At 40.9% G+C, this 20,943-nt stretch overlaps 1 protein-coding gene across 4 annotated transcripts; it reads left to right on the forward strand.

Moving 5' to 3' along the window:
* Nucleotides 1-3,585: 3,585 nt before the first annotated feature.
* On the forward strand, nt 3,586-19,500 carry Ddx3x (DEAD-box helicase 3 X-linked). 4 transcript variants are annotated; one of them, XM_004665751.3, is made up of 17 exons: nt 3,586-3,742; nt 6,404-6,461; nt 9,582-9,629; nt 10,575-10,707; nt 11,758-11,916; nt 11,996-12,095; nt 12,406-12,541; nt 13,314-13,399; nt 13,647-13,745; nt 13,854-14,014; nt 14,298-14,442; nt 14,521-14,665; nt 15,222-15,403; nt 15,492-15,609; nt 16,059-16,212; nt 16,465-16,607; nt 16,948-19,500. In XM_004665751.3, exons 1-17 carry the CDS (start codon nt 3,698-3,700, stop codon nt 17,025-17,027), a joined length of 1,992 nt encoding a protein of 663 aa, XP_004665808.1. In that variant the 5' UTR covers nt 3,586-3,697; the 3' UTR covers nt 17,028-19,500. The 4 variants fall into 4 exon arrangements, with proteins under 4 accessions (XP_004665808.1, XP_004665809.1, XP_044996061.1 ...); XM_004665752.3 differs by having other exon boundaries at nt 16,468-16,607; XM_045140126.1 differs by lacking the exon at nt 3,586-3,742 and adding an exon at nt 4,124-4,289 and having other exon boundaries at nt 16,468-16,607.
* Nucleotides 19,501-20,943: the final 1,443 nt, after the last annotated feature.

Consider the following 20,943-nt stretch of genomic DNA (forward strand, 5'->3'; position numbering starts at 1 on the left):
TGTTGCCCCAGTGCAGGTCAGCTAGCCCAGCCTGAAAAGTTGCAATCTCTCAATTGCTGCTGAACAGGCATCAGTTTCAGCCTGAAGATTTCTTTCTGTGCCATATCGCTCTGCTTACACCAGTTCATTTCTATGCAATGCAACCCTGCATAACTTCTCAGTACACAGGCATAACAGCAAGCTTCTCACACAAACTGCTTCCAGCCCAGTCCAAAGCTCTTTCTCACCCTCACAAGCCAAAACCTCACAGTCTATGCTTCTTATTGCATTCAGGTCATTCAGCTCTGACCAGAATAGTCCATCAAGCTGTACTTAGAGCACTGCAAGGCATCTCTTAAGACAAGATTTCAAATTCATCCACATTCTTCTTGGAAATCAGCTCTAGAAGGCCAAAACCATACAGTCATGTGTCTAGCAGCAAATGGCACTGCTCCTTAGTACCAACATTATTGTTGCAGTCAGGTTCACAATGCTGGCAGAAATCAGCTGACCAAGAACAGCTTGTGGGAAAAAGGATTTATTTTGGTTTACAGACTTGAAGTGAAGCTCCATGATGGCAGGGGAAAGTGATGGCATGAGCAGAGGGTGGACATCACCCCCTGACCAACGTAAGGTGGACAATAGCATCAGGAGAGTGTGCCAAACACTGGCAAGGGGAAACTGGCTATAACACCCATAAGCCTGGCCCCAACAACACACTGCCTCCAGGAGGCGTTAGTTCCAAAATCTCCATCAGCTGGGAACCTAGCATTCAGAACACCTAAGTTTATGGGGAACACCTGAATCAAACCACCACAGTAGGAAACAAGCATATAAAAAAGGGCCTTGTTTCAGCAATTTCTAACCCTTTTTAGGCCGCTTCCAATAAAATTTGCAAACTACTTAAAGTCATTTGCAGCAGTGAAAGCTGGCTCATTTAGCTGCCTATGGTGCACATCATTCTTTTTCACAGTGAATGTTTGAAGCCAAAGCTTTGTTTTCCCACTTACTGTATTCCAATTATAACCTATTGATTAACAAGACACCTTATTGGTTTGAACTAAGTAAGCCTTTGAACAGAGATTAATTGGAAATAGGGAACCACTGTATATTTAAAAAAGTGTTAGGGTTGGGTATGGTGGTACAAGACTTTAATCCCAACACTTGGGAAGCAGAGGTAGGAGTTGCTATGGGTTCAAGGCCAGCCTGGTAGTACAGAGTGCGATCCAGATCAGAGTCTGGACTAGAGTAAAACTACCTCGAAAAAAAAAAAAAAAAGAAAAAGAAAAAGAAAAAGCCCAGAATCATAGTAGTCAGTACATCCTATTGTTGCTACATGCAGTTTGGGGATTTATCAGAACTCCCAGTTTTTGAAGCTTAGACTCATGAGAATGCACTAATATCATGAGAGGAATGGGCCCTAATGAACATTAAGCCTGGTAGTTTTCAAACCGCACACTGCAGAAATCCGAATTTTTTTTGACTGCACACGATCACTACTGAGGGCTACTTGGTATCTAGTCAGCAGAAGACAGGCATACTACATGCTCTGTGATGCTGATCAGTCCCACACAACAGAGAATTGATCTACTGAACACTCATGGGGTGAAAAACAGTTCATCATCTAAACCCAGTTTTCATATAAACTGAATTGTCTGCCAATGCAACCAATGTTGTCATTTGAAGATGATACCATTTTGTTTCATTATTTTGGAAAATGAGGTAAGCACTGGAAAGCTAGCTGCTCATGGTATTTGAGTTGTGAAAACTGCATACATGTCCAGTTGTATTTGTGGCTGCCTAGGGCAGGTTGTGCAGAAAGGAGTCTCCACATATTAAGACTTCTTGTTTTATTATAATTATTGTTTGGAATTACAATTAGGTCATTTTTTTGAAACTGGCTAAAGTTTAGTTGTATTATTTCAGAAATTTATTTCAGTATGACTAAAGGGGGTGTTAAAAAATACCTGGTATAGCTCCTATAATTAAGTGTACTAAATTCATTGATTCACAAAGGGGGAAAAACAAAGCAAAACAAAATAATTGTTATAACAGTTTTGGTGGCTCATGCCTGTTATCTCAGCACTAGGGAGACTAAGACAGGAAGACTGATGTGATTTTGAGGCTAGCTTGGACTACAGGATGTGACCCTGTCTCAAATTCCCCCCAAACCCCCCAAAACTTGTCAAACAAAGGAGTTGGGTTCTTTACAAGATTGTGTAGTCTAGTGGACTCTTATGGATGATCAATTTTGAGACTACAAGTGATTAAAGCAGCTTGTCTGGGGATTGTACTTTATTATTCCTTGTTACAATTTCAGTTTCAATTTTAAAATGGTAAGTTATGTGATGAGAAGCGACTATTTGAATTCTGATAGCAGAAGCCCCCTTGGGGGATAGCATAAACCCCTGCATATGGTTAGACTGAGGGTCAGAGGGGAAGAGTAATTTTTAAGAACAATGTATGTGTGACCACTCTCTTAAGGTTGAGGAGCCCTACGTCTTTTTTTCTACTAAAGGATCTAGTATTGAGGGTGGGCCTAGGGATGATCTACCTAAGAGAGGGCCAAAAGAAGAGGTCCCTCTGATGGCAGACAACCGGTTTCCGCTCATTCCCCATCAACTGCATTGGCGTGGAGGGTTACCCAAGCCCAGGTCAGTAAGTCTCAGCTCCTCCCAGAGGCGCAGGTTACAACCTGGCAACGCTCTTGGATCCCTCCCCCAGTTCGAAATTCTCAGAGTCCCTGCAGCGCAGGCAGCCCTTAGCTCTGAACGCACAAGGGCACTAAGGGCCTAAAGTTACACACATACTGGCGGATGTTTGGGATCCGGGGAGGGTGCCTTTACATAGGCTCCAGAGCAGCGCGTGATCGTCTCATTGTTCCTACATAGCGGGCAATGAGGAGGACTTCATCACTACCTGGGAAACAGCGATGGGCAGCATCCGGCCACTGGAGGGTCCCCTTTACTCCTCCCCTAACCTCACCCCAGTCACCCCATCCCACCTTCCTCCGTTTCTCCCTTTATCCTCCTGATTTTCCCCCTCCCCCTTCCTTTCTCCCCTCTTGTCATTCCCAGTTCCACAAAATGGCCACTGCGCGCGCCACCTGCGATCACGTGACCTGCCACCCTGTCGAGTTCATGCGCCTCACTCACTCCTGCATTGGCATGCTGTATTTAGGCCACAAAAGCCCACCACATCCACTGTTAAGCCTAGGTACAGAAAGGGACGAAACAGCACTACCAAGAAAGGAAAAACGAAAATCTGGCGTCATAGCAGTAGGAAAGGGGAGCAAAGAGGCTTAGGTGAATTTTAATGCCTCATTGCTGGAGGACAGACCGAGACGACGAGTTCCGTGAGATCTCGAGACCAAAGGGAAAACGGGAAGCGAAGCTCGTGTGAAAAAGACCAGCATTTGATGTTTGCAGTTCTCAAGGTACGACGTCGAAGGAGAGGCGGGACTGGCTAGGAAACCTCGCGAGGTGGGACGAGGAGCGCGCACTAGCTAGGCAGAAAGTCATAACGGCAGTGGGCGAGTGGCAAGGAGAGGGAGGGAGGACGTTGTGCGTGCTGACGTAGCAATCTTTCGAGTGGGTATATAAAATCCGTGGCCGCGCAGTGCGCTCCAAAGCCGCAGTTCTCCCGTGAGAGGGCCTTTGCGGTGTAGCCAGCATTCACTCAGCAGCGGAAGACTCCGATTTCTCGGTACTCTTCAGGGATGAGTCATGTGGCAGTGGAAAATGCGCTCGGGCTGGACCAGCAGGTGAGCTGGGAAGAATGGACTGAACTGGCTGCCTCATGATTGCTCTCTCGTGACGTACCGTGGCTTGTGGCGCAGCGCTAAGTTCCCATCTTAGTTTACGTTTTCCTGGCCGTCTGGAGGCTGGAAAGTGGTAGTTCCTCCAGGCTGTGGAGGAACAGGATGGCCGCGGGTGTGCTAGTGGTGATCATCCCTCTTACCCGGCCCCGGCTTGGCTCACGGTATTGTCCCCGGGCTGATCACAATGGCGGCTTTTGTGTGTGCGTGCGCTGCCGAGCGGAGGGGGAGGGGGAGGGGTGCGCGCGCATTCTCGGGGACGCGCCCGCGCGTGAGAAACCTGACTGATTAGTGACTCGGAGGGGGAGGTGGAGGAGGAGGTGCGCAGCGTGGCGGCGAGCGAATGGAGGCCCCTTTTGGCTTCGACTCTGGAGGGATTTGGTCCCCTTTGTGTTTATGCTGCCTGGATTTCCCCCTCGGAGACCCAGCGGCACCTGGGAATGGCGTGAGGAGGACCGCAGCGCGGGAATGTGGGAGGGGGCTTTCGTTCGAGGTAATGGCGGTGGCCTCCTTTGTGTGGTGCCGGGTGATGGTTGGGCGGCGCTGTGGCTGGGAAAGGGGCCGGGCGACTCGGGCTCCGGGCCGCCTACGACCCGGATGAAAGGTAGGCTAGACCGGGGACATTTCGGTCCTCCCCGGGGTTCCTTCCGCGGGCTCTTTGCACCACAGCCCGGTTTCCTTAGGGTTGTCGCAGGCCCGCCGCGGCAGGGGAGGCTGCGTTTCCGGAGTGGAAAGTTTTGTGACGCAGAAAATTCTGGGCGGAGGGGGAGGGGAGCAGGCTGCTGCGTGCGCGGTGGCGCTGCGCTCGACCTCGGCGGCGGCGGCAGCGGCAGCGGCTTCTCGCTCTGAAGCTATGGCAACTGGCGAGTTCACGGAGAGCTTGGCTTTCTGTATGGCAAATAGATCTCGGGTGGTGAAGTAAGCAGGGTTTCACTACCAAGATGGGGGGGGAACCCTGATAAAGAAAGAAGCAATTTTGTTGTGACTTGTTGCCATTTGTGAAGGAAATTCTGAAACACTATCTTGTTCTGCAACAGTCTGCATTCTGTTTTTAGAAATAAGAATGCCTCCTTCCCGGTCAATGAGCCAGTTATTTATCTGAAATCTTCCATGTATAGACCGAAAACAAAACCTAATTTTTGAGCCGGGCCTGGTGGCACACGCCTTCAATCCCAGCAGAGGTTTCCGTGAGTTCGAAGCCAGAGTGAGACTACTTAGCGAATTCCATGCCAGCCTGGGCTAGCGCGAGACAATACCTCCAACACCCCCCCCCAAAAAAAAAGAGAAAAAAGAGAACCTGATTTTTCCCAAGGCACACGTAGGCTCTCCCCAGTTTTAACATTTTTCATAAAATGATGCCATTTAAAACATTACAAATTTAAAATTTAAACTACAAAAAAAAATGAGGCATTCGGGGTCATTAAGGAGATGATTAACGTTTTGGTAAGAATTGGCGACAAGCAAGCAAATCACTGAGAAAATTGGGATAATCTGTGAATTCAGTGAGGCATTTGCAGTTGCTTCTTGGATTCATGTTGCCATGTCCTGCAAAGCAGTGTGAAACGAAACCTTGCTTCTGTGATGCTTTAATAAATGAAGCTGAGAAAGATGTTACAATATCTTTGCTAAAGGAAATGAAGTCTTGCCCTCATCGTTATTTGCTTTCATAGCATCTGCTTCCAACTTTCAGTGACACCAATAATGAATATTGGTAGTTGGGGAAGTAATGGGTGTAGTTTAACATATCATGCATACACGTGACGTGGGATTTTCCTGGTTTATTTGAAAAGTTGAAATATTTTTTAGTTGCATAAATATTACCCTTGTAAGTACTTCTAGGTTAAATCATGAAGGTAGATAACTCATAATTTTGAGGCAAAGTGTAAGGAACGGAATGGATACAAATTAAGATTAAAGGCAGTAAAATGTTTACTCTTTAAAAACATTGAACCATTTGTGCATTTTACTATTAAGATGGAAAAATACGTATGTATTACTAGGAATTAGTTCACAGTGGTACCATAATTAATAATATCTGGACTTATTTGGGGATATGGAAGCTAAAGAATGGTTAAGTTAAAATTTGTCCACATTTTTCCTTTTTCTTCTTGATACAGGGCCTGAAGTAGCCCAGGCTTGTCCTCCACTTCCTTATGTAGCTAAGGATGACGTTGAGCTATTGATCCTCCTGAGATTACAGGCATTAGGCAAGCTCTCTACGAGCCCCAGCCCCTTTTTAAAACAATTTTGTTTTGCTACCTTGACCTCTTGATCCTCCTGGTTTACCGTCCTGATTGTTGGGATTACAAAACTCATTTTTGAATAACTAATGGAAACTTAAATTCAGTTCCTGTTGGATAAGAAGGGCCACTATCTTGGTGTGTTAACTTGTTTTGCCCTAACTACAAATGAAACTATTTTTTGAGTTTCCTTAGCGCTTCAATGCATTCTTGGCCATAGTCTTTGCTTTCCTGTCGTGCTCTGTGTGATAGGCCAGACAATTTATTTGAATGTGATGCTAGTGGATGCTAAAGGGCACATACAGGGTTAGTTTTCTTAGCATATTTCAGCATTGGGATTGCTAACCTGGTCTTGATTCTTCTCTAGTTTGCTGGCCTAGACCTGAACTCTTCAGATAACCAGACTGGAGGAAGTACAGCAAGCAGTAAGTAAAACATTTTATGGATTTATTGACTATATTAGAACTTCATACTGTTATATTTCCTTAGATTTTTGAAATTTAAAGTTGGGTATTGTAGCACATGCCTGTAACAGTACCAGCACATGGGAGGTAGAGTAAGGAGGGTTGGGAATTCAGGGTTATCTTTCAAAATGTAGTGAGTTCCAAGCCAGCCTAAGGTACATGAGACCATGTGTCAAAAAAACAAGTGATGCCAACAGCACACATTTTTTAATCCCAGCACTTGAGAGGTAGAGGTAGGAGGATTGCCATGAGTTCGAGGCCACCTTGAACCTATATACAAGTAAAATTTAAGAACTTAAGGCTTGGGGTATGTGTAGCTCTGTGGTAAAGTACTTGCTAGTGTGCCCAAGGTTCTGGGTTCATTGCTCAGCACTTTAAAGTAATAAACTGAAACTTAAGAATTTTCCCTTCATTATGTAGTACTTTAAGATGAATCCCAATAGAGAGGACAAGTTGGTTCTTTTGAGTAAAAGGTAACCATTAAAATGAATGTTATACAATACACAAATTAGAAGAGTTTGAGCACCATGTATCCTGAGTCCAGTTACAATTAGAATTAGTATAGTAAAAGGGGATGTTCATTTTCATCATTTCTTTTTCATGAAAAACAGGAGATTTACTAGTAGAACAAGATTTTACTGATTTTGGGGTGGTGGGAATAAGTCAGTGATGTATTGCTTGCCTGGCCCTGAGTTCCATAAGGAAAAAAAAATTATATTCTAGCAGATACAGCAAACAAAACTTGTACATATTCATGAGGGTCTTCTGCATGATTGAAATTGGGTCAGTTTTTTTTTTTTTTTTAAGCAAGAAAAGTATTGATAGAGCAAATAAGGTAGCTTATTTGGAAGACTACAGTTGAAGGTCTCTTACAAACTATTAAAGAGTATATAGGCATTTTAAAGCAAGTACTTCAGTGGGCACAAGTTTACATTGATTTTTCAGATTGCATGTTACTTGCCATGTGGAAAATCTTTTTATTTTTAATATTTTAAATTTTTTGTTTGTTTGCTTATTTATTTGAGAGTGACAGAGAAAGAGGCAGAGAGAATAGTGCACCAGGGCTTCCAGCCACTGCAGTTGAACTCCAGATGCATGTGTCACCTTGTGCATCTGGCTTATGTAGGTACTGGGGAATCAAGCCTTGAAGGGGGTTCCTTAGACCTCACAGGCAAGCGCTTACCACTAAGCCATCTCTTCAGCCCTTATTTTTTAAAATATTTTAATTTATTTGTAAGAGAATATGAATGTCCATTTCCTCTGCAGATGAACTCCAGGTGGATGCTCTAATTTGGGCATTTGGCTTTGCATGATTACTGGGAATGGAACCCAAGCTTTGCAGGCTTTGTAAGCAGGTACCCTTAACTGCTGGGTCATCTCCCCAGCCCAAGAATCTTTTTAGTTGATCATATTTTTAAATATTTTTATTTGTTAGAGAGAATGGGTGCATCAGGGCTTCTAGCCACTGCAAATGAACTCCAGATGTATGGGCCACCGTGTACATCTGACTTATGTGGGCCCTGGAGAATCGAACCTGGGTCCTTAGGCTTAGCAGGCATGCACCTTAACTGCTAAGCCATCTCTACAGCCCTCAGTTGATCATATTTATTGGAATCTTTTAAATATTTAATTCAGGATGCAAATTGTACTTATAATAAGGCAAGCTGACTTTGCATTATCTAGGCTGTATTCCCAGTTGCATACTAAATAGGCATTCATTTAATTCTGCAAGCCCCAAAACTCCCATTTCCTTGGAAATCTCTTGCAGTGTTGTTTTTTTTTTTTTTTTTTTTTGGTTTTTCGAGGTAGGGTCTCACTCTGGTCCAGGCTGACCTGGAATTAACTATGTAGTCTCAGGGTGGCCTCGAACTCTCGATGATCCTCCCACCTCTGCCTCCCGAGTGCTGGGATTAGGTGTGCGCCACCACGCCCGGCCGTTTTTTTTTTTTAATCTTTTTTTGTTGTCTTTTTTAAAAAATATAGAGAGAGAGAAAGAGGGAGAGAGAGAATGGGCACTCCAGGGCCTCCAGCCACTGCAAACAAACCAGATGCATGCACCCTCTTGTGCATTTGGCTAACATGGGTCCTAGGGAATTGAACCTGGGTCCTTGTGTATTATATGTTTTGGAATTTAGTGGCAAAGAAACAAAAGCCACTAAGTGGTGGCCAAGTATGGTTTAGTGCATGGTGGTTTTTTAGGCTGTTAAAGTAATACTGCTGAAGTGTTCCTATAGATAATTTTCTTAAAATCATAGCAATCTGTTTTGAAAATAATTAGAGAGAAAATATGGATGCACTAGGGTCTCTTGCTGCTGCACATGAACTGTAGATTCATGTCCTGTTTTGTGTGTCTCACTGGAGAATTGAAACTTGGCTGGTAGGCTTTGCAAGCAGTTGTATTTAACTGCAGAGCCACCTTCCCAGCCCAGCAATCCATCTTTTAAGTGAAGTTAAATATCACTAATAACTACTTAAATACAGTCAATTGGTGGATTATTGACATACTGGGGTTTTAAAAATATGTTTTTATATAAGCAGAAAGATGGAAGAGACACAGACAGGAGGCATATGCCACTTTGTGCATCTGTCTTTACGTGGGTACTGGGGAATCAAATCTGGGTTGTTAGGCTTTGTGGGAAAGCATCTAAATTGCTGAACCATCTCTTCAACCTGTGGGGTTTTTTGTTTAGTTTTAAGTTTTTGTAGGATCTTTTTTTTTTTTTTTGAGACAATTCTCACTCTAGAGTCTAGATTGGCTTTTTTATTTTTTTCCCTTTTTTGAGGTAGGGTCTCACTATAGCCCATGCTGATCTGGAATTCACTATGTATGTAGTCTCAGGGTGGTCTTGAACTCAGGGCGATCCTTCTACCACTGCCTTCCCAGTGCTGGGATTAAAGGCGTGCACCACCACGCCCGGTTAGACTGGCTTTATAATAAGCCCAGATTGGTCTTAAACTCACTGCAGTCCTTCTACCTTAAGCCTCATGAGTGCTGGCATGCCCAGTTTTATAACAGAAAAATTGATTAGAAAGCTTTAAGACTGTGGTTTCTCTCATTAACTTTATATTACTTTATTTTAGAAGGACGGTACATCCCTCCCCACTTAAGGAACAGAGAAGCTACTAAAGGTGAGTCCTTAATACCAGTTTGGTATGTCTGTTTTGCTTCCTGCAGAAATTAATTGGCCAAAGACAATGAATGGAAAACAAAGTAACTTGGGGAAACCTGTAAATAATGTACTCCTATTTCTACTGGGATTGATTTTTTTTAAACATTGAAATGAATATTTCAACGTGATTCATGTGTACAAAGGAATAGTCTCATTTTTTTTTGCTATTAGAATTGTAAGATGATATACCAAATTATTTTGACATGCTAAGAATGTGTAAATGAATACATAACTACCATTTATTTTAAAAATTGAAACAATGGCATGTTTCCTTATAAGTTCATTCACACCTGTGAAATGAATGGAAATTAAAATACTATTTGACAAGCAACAGTCATTGACAAAGACATGTTACCACTTTGGTTTTCTTTTTGAGACAGCAGTCATTCAGAACATTCGTAGTCTGTCAGATTGTTTTAATTTTTCCTTACAGTATTTTCTAGTGGAGATAATTGGGGATCTAAAGTGCTTTTTTTTTTTGAGGTAGGGTCTCACTCTAGCCCAGGTTGACCTGGAATTCACAGTGGAGTCTCAGGATGGCCTTGAACTCACAGGGATCTTCCCACCTCTGCTGGGATTAAAGGTGTGCGCCAACACACCTGGTTTGTTTTTGAGGTAGGGTCACGCTCACTATGTAGTCTCAGGCCTTTAAACTCACAGCCTCTGCCTCCCAAATGCTGGGATTAAAGACCTGTGCCACTGCACCTGGCTGGGGATTTAAAGTTTTGAGTGCTGCTATAACTAACCAGTTGGTTCTCAAGCTATGATTTGTATTTCAATTGGCCCTTGAACCAAGAGATGAAATAATCAGTGGGGGCTTTAAATTCAGAAAGATTAAGATAATACCTTAGTGTATGATAATTTGCAGTATGTTGGATTCTCTTTTGTTTACTCTGATTTTTAGGCTTCTACGACAAAGATAGTGCAGGGTGGAGCTCTAGTAAGGATAAGGATGCATACAGCAGTTTTGGATCCCGTAGTGACTCAAGAGGAAAATCTAGTTTCTTCAGTGATCGGGGAAGTGGATCAAGGGGAAGGTTAGTGATTCAGTTTATATGTGTACAATAGCATTTTTGAGAATAAGCTTTTAATTTGATAAATCCTTGTCCTGACTTATTATCTACTTGATCATTACATTTTCTTAGCTGTAAGATTAAACTTGTAGAAATTAGATGAAATGTGAATATGAAATCAGCTTTCTATTTCCTTAGTTTTATATTGGCTATTTAAAAGAGAAATACTACTAAGTAGTACTAGTGAGTGGCATAACTTGCTTGAGATTTTGTGGACTCTGTTATGACAATTTTTTAAACCTTATATTTTTGATTACACAAGTGTGGTGAACTGACCCCATGCGCCTAATAGCTGTGGTTAGTCCTGTGTCCAGATTTTTCGCAAACAGGCCTAAAACTAAAACCATCTTTTCAGGTAAGGATTTTTTTAAACTTTTTATCTAAAAGCTGTCACACAGATAAATTGTCTTTTTTTTTTTAAGTGGCATCCTCTTATAACCTAAACAATTGATATTTGGGTGTTTTCTTTTTTCTTATTAAATGTATTTGGACAAACACTTGGATGGTATGGGCTATATGTCAACTTTCAGTACATAAACTAGGTTCTTTTTAATTTTTTTTTAATTTTAGAGAATGAGAATTGGCATGCTAGGGCCTCAGCCACTGCAATTGAACTCAGACACTTGTGCCACCTAGTGATAGTGTATGACCTTGCCCTTGCTTTAACTTTGTGCATCTGGCTTATTTGGAATCTGGAGAGTCAAACATGGGTCTTTAGGCTTTGTAGGCATGTACCTTAATTGCTAAGCCATTCTCTCCAGCCCATGAAACTAGGGTCTTAATGTTGGTCTTTCTGCCCTGTTTGGGTTGTGTGAATATAGAAATAGAAAGGACGGTTTTGGTAATTAGTGAGTCTCATTTATCAAATAGGAATAAATCAGCATTTGGCTGTTAACATTGTAGGTAGTTGTAATGATTGATTCCACTTAACTACAGATAGCCTTCTGGAGTTGTGATGTAATTTAATGACAGTTAAATGTTAATGATTCTGCTTAATTGGCATGTCATGTCCAGATTTGATGATCGTGGACGGAGCGACTATGATGGCATTGGCAGCCGTGGAGATAGAAGTGGCTTTGGCAAATTTGAAAGAGGTGGAAACAGTCGCTGGTGTGACAAATCAGATGAAGATGACTGGTCAAAACCACTCCCACCAAGTGAACGCTTGGAGCAGTGAGTTTTTGAAATATATACTAATTGTGATGAAGCCGTATTTGCTAGTATGGCACAAATAACAATCTTTTTATTTCAGGGAACTCTTTTCTGGAGGAAACACTGGGATTAACTTTGAGAAGTATGATGACATTCCAGTTGAGGCAACAGGGAGCAACTGTCCTCCACATATTGAAAGTGTAAGTATTTCTGCTTTGCCTTTTGGAGAAAGATGGAGGTGTAAATATTATAGCTGTACATCAGTATGTGGAAAGGGAGGGATTGGTTATTGTCATTGTTATAAATAATTTATTATCTGAAATACAAAATGGGTTAAACATAAAACTTGACCCTTCAATGACATCTGGAAGGTGCTTTTTCTCAAAATACAACATAATTTTACTTACAGTCTAAGTTAAAAGATTTGCTAGTTGGTTATTGAATTAGTACTAAGCAGGATAGCTGCAGATGACATTTATTTATACTTAACCCTGTTTAATTTCTTGACAGTTCAGTGATGTTGAGATGGGAGAAATTATTATGGGAAACATTGAGCTTACTCGTTATACTCGCCCAACTCCAGTGCAGAAGCATGCTATTCCTATTATCAAAGAGAAAAGAGACTTGATGGCTTGTGCCCAAACAGGTAAGCTCATTTGATAAATGGCAAAGAAGTGGATAATAAATAGTTGTGGGTTTTGTGGGCCATGCAATTCCTAGAAGTACATGATTCTGCTCTTTGGTGTGAAAGAAGCCATAGGTGATACATAAGTTAATAGAGCATAGCTGTATTCTATGAATGAGTTTTAAAATACTTTTTTTTTATTATTGAGAGAGAGAATCAGATAGAGAGACAGAAAGAGAATGGGTGCACCAGCACTTCTAGCCTACTGCAGATGAACTCCAGATGCATGTGCCACCATGTGCATCTGGCTTAAATGGGTACTGGGGAATTGAATCTTGGTCCTTAGGATCAGCAGGCAAGTGCCCCAACCGCCAAGCCATCTCTTCACCCCTATAAATAATTTTTAAAGTTTTTTTAAAATTTATTTATTTATTTGAGAGCGACAGACACAGAGAGAAAGACAGATAGAGGGAGTGAGAGAGAATGGGCGCGCCAGGGCTTCCAGCCTCTGCAAACGAACTCCAGACGCGTGCGCCCCCTTGTGCATCTGGCTAACGTGGGACCTGGGGAACCGAGCCTCGAACCGGGGTCCTTAGGCTTCACAGGCAAGCGCTTAACCGCTAAGCCATCTCTCCAGCCCCTATAAATAATTTTTAAAATAAATTTTAGACTTAATTTGGTGACTCTTGTTTTAATTATTAACTAGCTACCAACATTGATTCTAAGGTAATAAGCCCCCCCCCCCCCCCCCTTTTCGTGGTGGCTGAGTTGATGTGTATTCTCTCTTTTATAGGCTCTGGGAAAACTGCAGCATTTCTTTTGCCCATTTTGAGTCAGATTTATACTGATGGTCCAGGAGAGGCTTTGAGAGCCATGAAGGTAATTTTCCCCCACTTTCCCACATTGCTTTGAATGGAGCCAGGGGCCTTGTTCATGCTAGGCACATGTTGTACCACTGAACACCCAGTTCAATATTTCACTATAAAATGGGAAATTGTTGGACTTGTATGAGGTTGTTGAAAGTCTTCAAAATGATGCTAACATTTGATAAAATTTTCTGATGTAATATAAGCTACAAAAGGAAATTTGGGGATAAGCTTTTAATATGTCATTTAACTTCTATTAGGAAAATGGAAGGTATGGGCGTCGCAAACAATACCCAATCTCTCTGGTACTGGCACCCACAAGAGAGTTGGCAGTGCAGATTTATGAGGAAGCTAGAAAAGTAAGTATGTGTTTCAGTGATTAGTAGCTTTTTCAATGATTTTAATGAAAGTTTATAACCATATAAAAGCCTGAATCTTGAAGCTGATTGGAATTTCTTTGTCTATAGTTCTCGTACCGATCTAGAGTTCGTCCTTGCGTAGTTTATGGGGGTGCTGATATTGGTCAGCAGATACGAGATTTAGAACGTGGCTGTCACTTGTTAGTAGCTACTCCTGGACGTCTAGTGGACATGATGGAAAGAGGAAAGATTGGATTAGACTTCTGCAAGTAAGAAAAAAAATTAAATGTATGGGGTGTTAGATTTTTTTTTTTAATTGGTGGCCATGAATTATCACTATTTTTAAAGTCTTTTTAGTATTTGTCACTAAATTTAAAGATTGAAAGGTGATGATTTAAATGTCTTTTAACTTTAAAGTTTGTTCATTGAAAAATATGTTAACAATTTAGTAGAGGCTGAGATGACAATGTCCAGATGAAGAAGTCAGAACTAATGTCACTAGGTGACCTTTTCTTTTAATCTTAAATTCTTAACTTTTTTTTTTTATGTCAGATACTTGGTATTAGATGAAGCTGATCGCATGTTGGATATGGGATTTGAACCTCAGATACGCAGAATAGTTGAACAAGATACTATGCCTCCAAAAGGTGTTCGTCACACTATGATGTTTAGTGCTACTTTTCCTAAGGAAATACAGGTATTACATAGTCTGGCTTTTGTGTATTTAGAAATTTACTTATCTCAGTAGATACTTAATTTTTTTTTTCTCCTTCAGATGCTGGCCCGTGATTTCTTGGATGAGTATATTTTTCTGGCTGTAGGAAGAGTTGGGTCTACTTCTGAGAACATCACACAGAAAGTAGTTTGGGTGGAGGATGGAGACAAACGGTCATTTCTGCTTGACCTCCTAAATGCAACAGGTAAATCATGAAGAATTTTTTTTTAAATTTATTTATTTATTTATTTGAGAGTGACAGACACAGAGAGAAAGACAGAGGGAGAGAGAGAGAATGGGCACGCCAGGGCTTCCAGCCTCTGCAAACGAACTCCAGACGCGTGCGCCCCCTTGTGCATCTGGCTAACGTGGGACCTGGGGAACCGAGCCTCGAACCGGGGTCCTTAGGCTTCACAGGCAAGCACTTACCCGCCAAGCCATCTCTTCAGCCCTCATGAAGAATTTTTTAGCGTTGGGGCTTATGTAGTGAGAATCCATTTGGATCACCATTATTTTCCTATCAGCAGTCTCTTTCAATTGTCTCTTGGCATTTTTTCTTTTTTGAGGTACAGTTTCACTCTAGTTCAAGCTGACCTGGAATTCACTAGTCTCAGGGTGGCCTTGAACTCACAGTGATCCTCCTACCTCTGCCTCCCAAGTGCTGGCATTAAAGGCGTGCACCACCACACCTAGCTTGGCATGTTTAAGTGTGAAGAGAAGTAAGCTACTAATAGTGACCAAAACGTCTAATTCAAATTTAGGTAAGAATTCACTCACCCTAGTATTTGTGGAGACCAAAAAGGGTGCTGATTCTCTGGAGGAATTCTTATACCGTGAAGGATATGCTTGTACCAGTATCCATGGAGATCGCTCTCAGAGAGATAGAGAAGAGGCTCTTCACCAATTCCGCTCAGGAAAAAGCCCAATTCTAGTGGCTACGGCAGTATGTATAATACTATTTCATTTTCACTCAAGTTTACTCTGTCTAAATACTTTTTAGTGGGCTGTGTTTAACAAAAGTTGTTTTCCAGGTAGCGGCAAGAGGTTTGGATATTTCAAATGTGAAACATGTTATCAATTTTGACTTGCCTAGTGACATTGAAGAATATGTCCATCGCATTGGCCGTACAGGACGTGTAGGAAATCTTGGTAGGTGTTTGGTTACTTTTTTTATTGTGATATACAGGTCAAAAAAGTTCATAAGATCCTAGATAGGTAGAATCCCAGTTTTCAAGGAATTCATTTAGGTTTATTTTGTTTGTTACTGTTGTTTGTTTGTAGGGTTTCACTCTAGCCCAGGCTGCTTTGGATTTACAGTGACCCTCCTACTTTGGCCTCCTGGGTGCTGGGCTTAAAGGTGTGCACCACCACACCCGGCTTCAGTTAGGTTTTATACAAAGCATTTTGAGTTATAGGTTGCAATTCTTTTTATTTTTTATTTGCATGTGTGTGTGTGTGTTTGTGTCAGGGCCTATTGCCTCTGAAAATGCACTCCAGGTTCATTTCACCAGCCCAGGTTGTAATTTTTTATTAGCTATAATACACTGTTTAGGAAAGAAGACCTTTATTCATTAATTTTATTTTTGGAATTGTTTTAGGTCTTGCCACCTCATTCTTTAATGACAGAAACGCAAATATTACTAAGGATCTACTAGATCTTCTTGTTGAAGCAAAACAAGAAGTGCCGCCTTGGTTAGAAAGCATGGCTTTTGAACACCACTACAAGGGTAGCAGCCGTGGGCGTTCCAAAAGGTGAGGGGTATATGGTGTATATATAGACGCTAATGAGGCATATTTAGTGTTTCTAGTGCTATTTGCTATAGACAAGTAACTTACAGCCCTTCATTGCTAAGTTCTTTGAAACCACAATTGGGGAAAACATAGCTGGATGAGGAATTTATGAATGGGAAAATCAGAAATTGATCATTGGGAAGCACTTGAACAGGAAATGAGTTATTGAATCATTCATCTTCATGTCAATTAACATGTTTTTTCTCCTTGTAGCAGCAGATTTAGTGGAGGGTTTGGTGCCAGAGACTATCGACAAAGTAGTGGCTCCAGCAGTTCCAGTTTCAGCGGCAGCCGCACAAGCAGTAGCCGCAGTGGTGGAGGTGGTGGCCATGGCAGCAGCAGAGGATTTGGTGGAGGTAAGTGATTACTTCGTTTTGTTTTGAGGCAGGGTCTCACTCTAGTCCAGGTTGACCTGAGGTGCACCTGAGGTCAAGGCTAGCCTTGAACTCACAGCAATCCTCCTCCTTCACCTTCCTTAGTGCTAGGGTTAGAGGTGTGTACCATCACACCCAGCCTAAGTAGTAATGATTTTTACTCATAATTTTAAAAGGCCCTTTAGTCTTTTCAGAACACATGGGGCCATAGCCCGAGTTCAGTAGATTACTTTTTGTAATGTTAAAATGTTTGAAAGACTTGGTTGTTTCTAACAATGGATGGCTTAATTAATTTCTCTTTCTCTTTTCAATCTCCCATTAGGTGGCTATGGAGGTTTTTACAACAGTGATGGATATGGAGGAAATTATAACTCCCAAGGGGTTGACTGGTGGGGTAACTGAGCCTGCTTTATAGTAGGTCACCCTGCCAAACAAGCTAATATGGAAACCACATGTAACTTAGCCAGACTATACCTTGTGTAGCTTCAAGAACTCGCAGTACATTACCAGCTGTGATTCTCCACTGAAATTTTTTTTTTAAGGGAGCTCAAGGTCACAAGCAAAGATGAAACAATCAGCAGCCCTGTTCTGAAGGTGGTTTGAAGACTTCATTGCTGTAGTTTGGATTAACTCCCCTCCCGCCTATCCCCATCCCAAACTGCATTTATAATTTTGTGACTGAGGATCATTTGTTTGTTAATGTACTGTGCCTTTAACTTTAGACAACTTTTTATTTTGATGTCCTGTTGGCTCAGTAATGCTCAAGATACCAATTGTTTTGACAAAATAAATTTACTGAACTTGGGCTAAAATCAAACCTTGGCACACAGGTGTGATACAACTTAACAGGAATCATGATTCATCCATAAATATTATAAGGAAAAAACTTAAGTGGTAGCCTGCATTAGGGCTTTTTGATACTTGCAGATTGAGGGAAAACAAACAACAAACGTCTTGAAGCATATTAATGGAATTAGTTTCTAATGTGGCAAACTGTATTAAAGTTCTGATTTGCTCACTCTATCCTGCATAGGTATTTAGAACCTGATAGTCTTTAAACAAGCCATTCCAGTCATGATGAGGTGATGTATGAATACATGCATACATTCAAAGCACTGTTTTCAAAGTTAATGCAAGTAAATACAGCAATTCTCTTTCAATGTTGAGGCAGATCATTAATGATGAGCTAGCCAAATGTGGGCATATGATTACAGGGAAAGTTTAAAGGTCTGATAACTTGAAATAGGTTTTTAGGAGAATTCATCTACTTAGACTTTTTAAATGCCTGCCATAAAAGAAATTGAAATGGTAGAATGGCTGACCACAGCAATGACCAGCCCTCATTAGGGCCCTGGATGATTTTTGGTCTAATAACGCATGCTAGTGTTGATGTTTTTTGGTCAAGAGGGGATGAACAGGAAGAATTATGCAGCAGGCTTTATTTTAAATGCCGATTCACATTACTCTGTTCAAGCTGCGTTGAGATGTTAAACTGGCTTACTATAGACTTTGTAAAAATGGCTCCAGAAGAGTAACAAACTGAAATCTTTGAGATCACACAGGTTGGAAATATGTACATAACTGCACAAGGTGTCAATTCTGCTCTACAGTGCAGTTTAGTCAGTTTTAGTTGCATAGGTTTCCATTGTATTTATAGTCTGTTTATGCTAAATCTGGCCAAAGATGAGCATTGTCCACCACTAAAATGCCTCTGCCACTTGGAATTCTGGGCTAATTTTGTGGCCAGAATGCGGTGATCAAAACGCTCAATCTTTTTATAGTGGCATAGGAAGATGGCAAAAATTTCCTAAAGTGCAATAGATTTTCAAGTGTATTGTGCCTTGTTCTAAAACTTTTATTAAGTAGGTGCACTTGACAGTATTGAGGTCATTTGTTATGGTGCTATTTCAATTAGTCTAGGTTTAGGCCCTTGTACATTTTGCCCATAACTTTTTACAAAGTACTTCTTTTATTGCACATTCAGAGAATTTTATATATATGTCTTGTGTACGTGTCCTTAAACTTCCAATCTTATTTTGTCTCTTGGAGATTGTTGAACGCAGCTTGTCTAGGAAGGGGATGGGACTAGATTCTAAAATTTATTTGGGACCATGGGAATGATAGTTGAGAAGAAAACTTTGCACACGACAGATTTCTAGATACTTTTTGCTGCTAGTTTTATGTAATATTTATTGAACATTTTGACAAATATTTATTTTTGTAAGCCTAAAAGTGATTCTTTGAAAGTTTAAAGAAAACTTGACCAAAAGACAGTACAAAAACACTGGCACTTGAATGTTGAATGTCACCGTATGCGTGAAATTATATATTTCGGGGTAGTGTGAGCTTTTAATGTTAAGTCATATTAAACTCTTAAGTCAAATTAAGCAGACCCGGCATTGGCAGTGTAGCCATAACTTTCTGATGTTAGTAAAAACAAAATTGGCGACTTGAAATTAAAATATGCCAAGGTTTTGATACACTTGTCTTAAGATATTAATGAAAACACTTCAAAACATTGAAATGGAGTGTCCAGATTCTCAGATGTTTGTTGTGTGAGTTTTGTTTAGTTGTGTGTATTTTTTTTCAGTGAATGTCTGGCACATTGCAATCCTCAAACATGTGGTTATCTTTGTTGTATTGGCATAATCAGTGACTTGTACATTCAGCGGTAGCATTTGAGCAAGTTTATCAGCAAGCAATATTTTCAGTTATTAAGTAAGGTTTCAAAATGGTTTAAACTTGCTGAATGTAAAGATTGAACCTCAAGTCACTGTAGCTTTAGTAATTGCTTATTGTATTAGTTTAGATGCTAGCACTGCATGTGCTGTGCATATTCTGATTTTAGTAAAATAAAGAGTTGAACTGCACAGTCTCCTTTATTGTTAATTGTGGTTTATTTTTAGAGGTGAAAATAAAGTTGTGCTCTTGCCTGAATTGTAAAATGGTGTATTTGATTGCTGTTCATTGCAGGTGGGTTTTTTTGTTGTTGTTGTTTTGAGGTGACTCTTAGAATTACTTTGGTGCCCTGAGTATTTTTTTATTTGCACATTTATTGAGATTAAAATACCACTTTATTTCAGAGAGAGAGAAATGGCAGGTAGACAGAAATATGGAGAGAATGAATGGGTGCACCAGGGCCTTCGGCTGTGCAAACAAACTCCAAGCGTGTGTGCCTCCTTTTATGCATCTGGCTTCTGTGGGTCCTGGTGAGTCAAACCTGAGTCCTTTTGCTTTTGCAGGCAAGCACATTAACCTGCCTGGCCATTTCTCCAGCCCTTTATTTACAGTTATGCACATGCACACTTTGGCTCCAGGCTTTCTTGCTGCTGCAATTGAATGCCTGTCTATTATGTGCAAGGCTGGGGAATTGAAAGTGGGTTGGAAGTCTTTGCAAGCAAAGCAAGTCCTTTTTAAATTCTGAGTCATCTTACCAGTCCTAAGTATTTTAGAGAGAGAAACATAATGGAATGTTTTTTGTATGGGATTGAAGTGAGGTCTCACTAGCACCAGCCCAGGCTGACCTGGATTCTCACTTTGTAGTTCCAGCCTGGCCTGTAACTCAGCAATGCTACCACTGCTTCTCTAGTGAGTGCTGGGATTAAAGGCATGCACTGCCATGCCTCACCAATGAGGTGATCTATCTATCTAATAAATATGTATGTGTGTGTGTGTGTGTGTGTATTTATTTATTTATAATTATTTAAGAGAGAATGGGCATGCCAGCACATCCAGCCACTGCAAATGAACTCTAGATGCATGTTCCATATGCATCTGGCTTATGTAGGTCCTGGGGAATTGAACCATGGTCCTTTGGCTTTGCAGGTAAGTGCCTTAAGCTCTAAGCCTTCTTTCAAGCCACAATAAATGGTTTTTATAATAGATCCTCCAAGACTGAATTGGCCACAGGCTAGTGTACTGGTGTTGACAGTGACCCCACTCTTTAGGATGCATGTTTTGTTTCAGTGAAGACAGAACTTTAATACCCTTGGCTTTTTCTATTTCATTCTAATGGATACAATACTGAATGTGAAGTGTGCTCTGCTTCTTTCTTTACCTTATTTTATATAATCACCATGCTTTGTATTTATACTGTAGAAGGGTGTTTTGTGTCCAGGGAAGATGTTTACTATATAAGAAAAAACCAGGAAATTTTATTATTTTATAATTAACTTCCATGATTGTAAACAATATCCCATGGTAATTCCCTCCCTCCACTTTCCCCTTTGAAACTCCAAGAGCAAGGAATGTTTTAAACCGTTACCAATGACTCTGCTCCTAGAATCTTACTCAGTTGAAGTACAACTTTGTATGGGAA

The sequence above is a fragment of the Jaculus jaculus genome, chromosome X, assembly GCF_020740685.1.
Source record: "Jaculus jaculus isolate mJacJac1 chromosome X, mJacJac1.mat.Y.cur, whole genome shotgun sequence".
NCBI lineage: Eukaryota > Metazoa > Chordata > Mammalia > Rodentia > Dipodidae > Jaculus > Jaculus jaculus.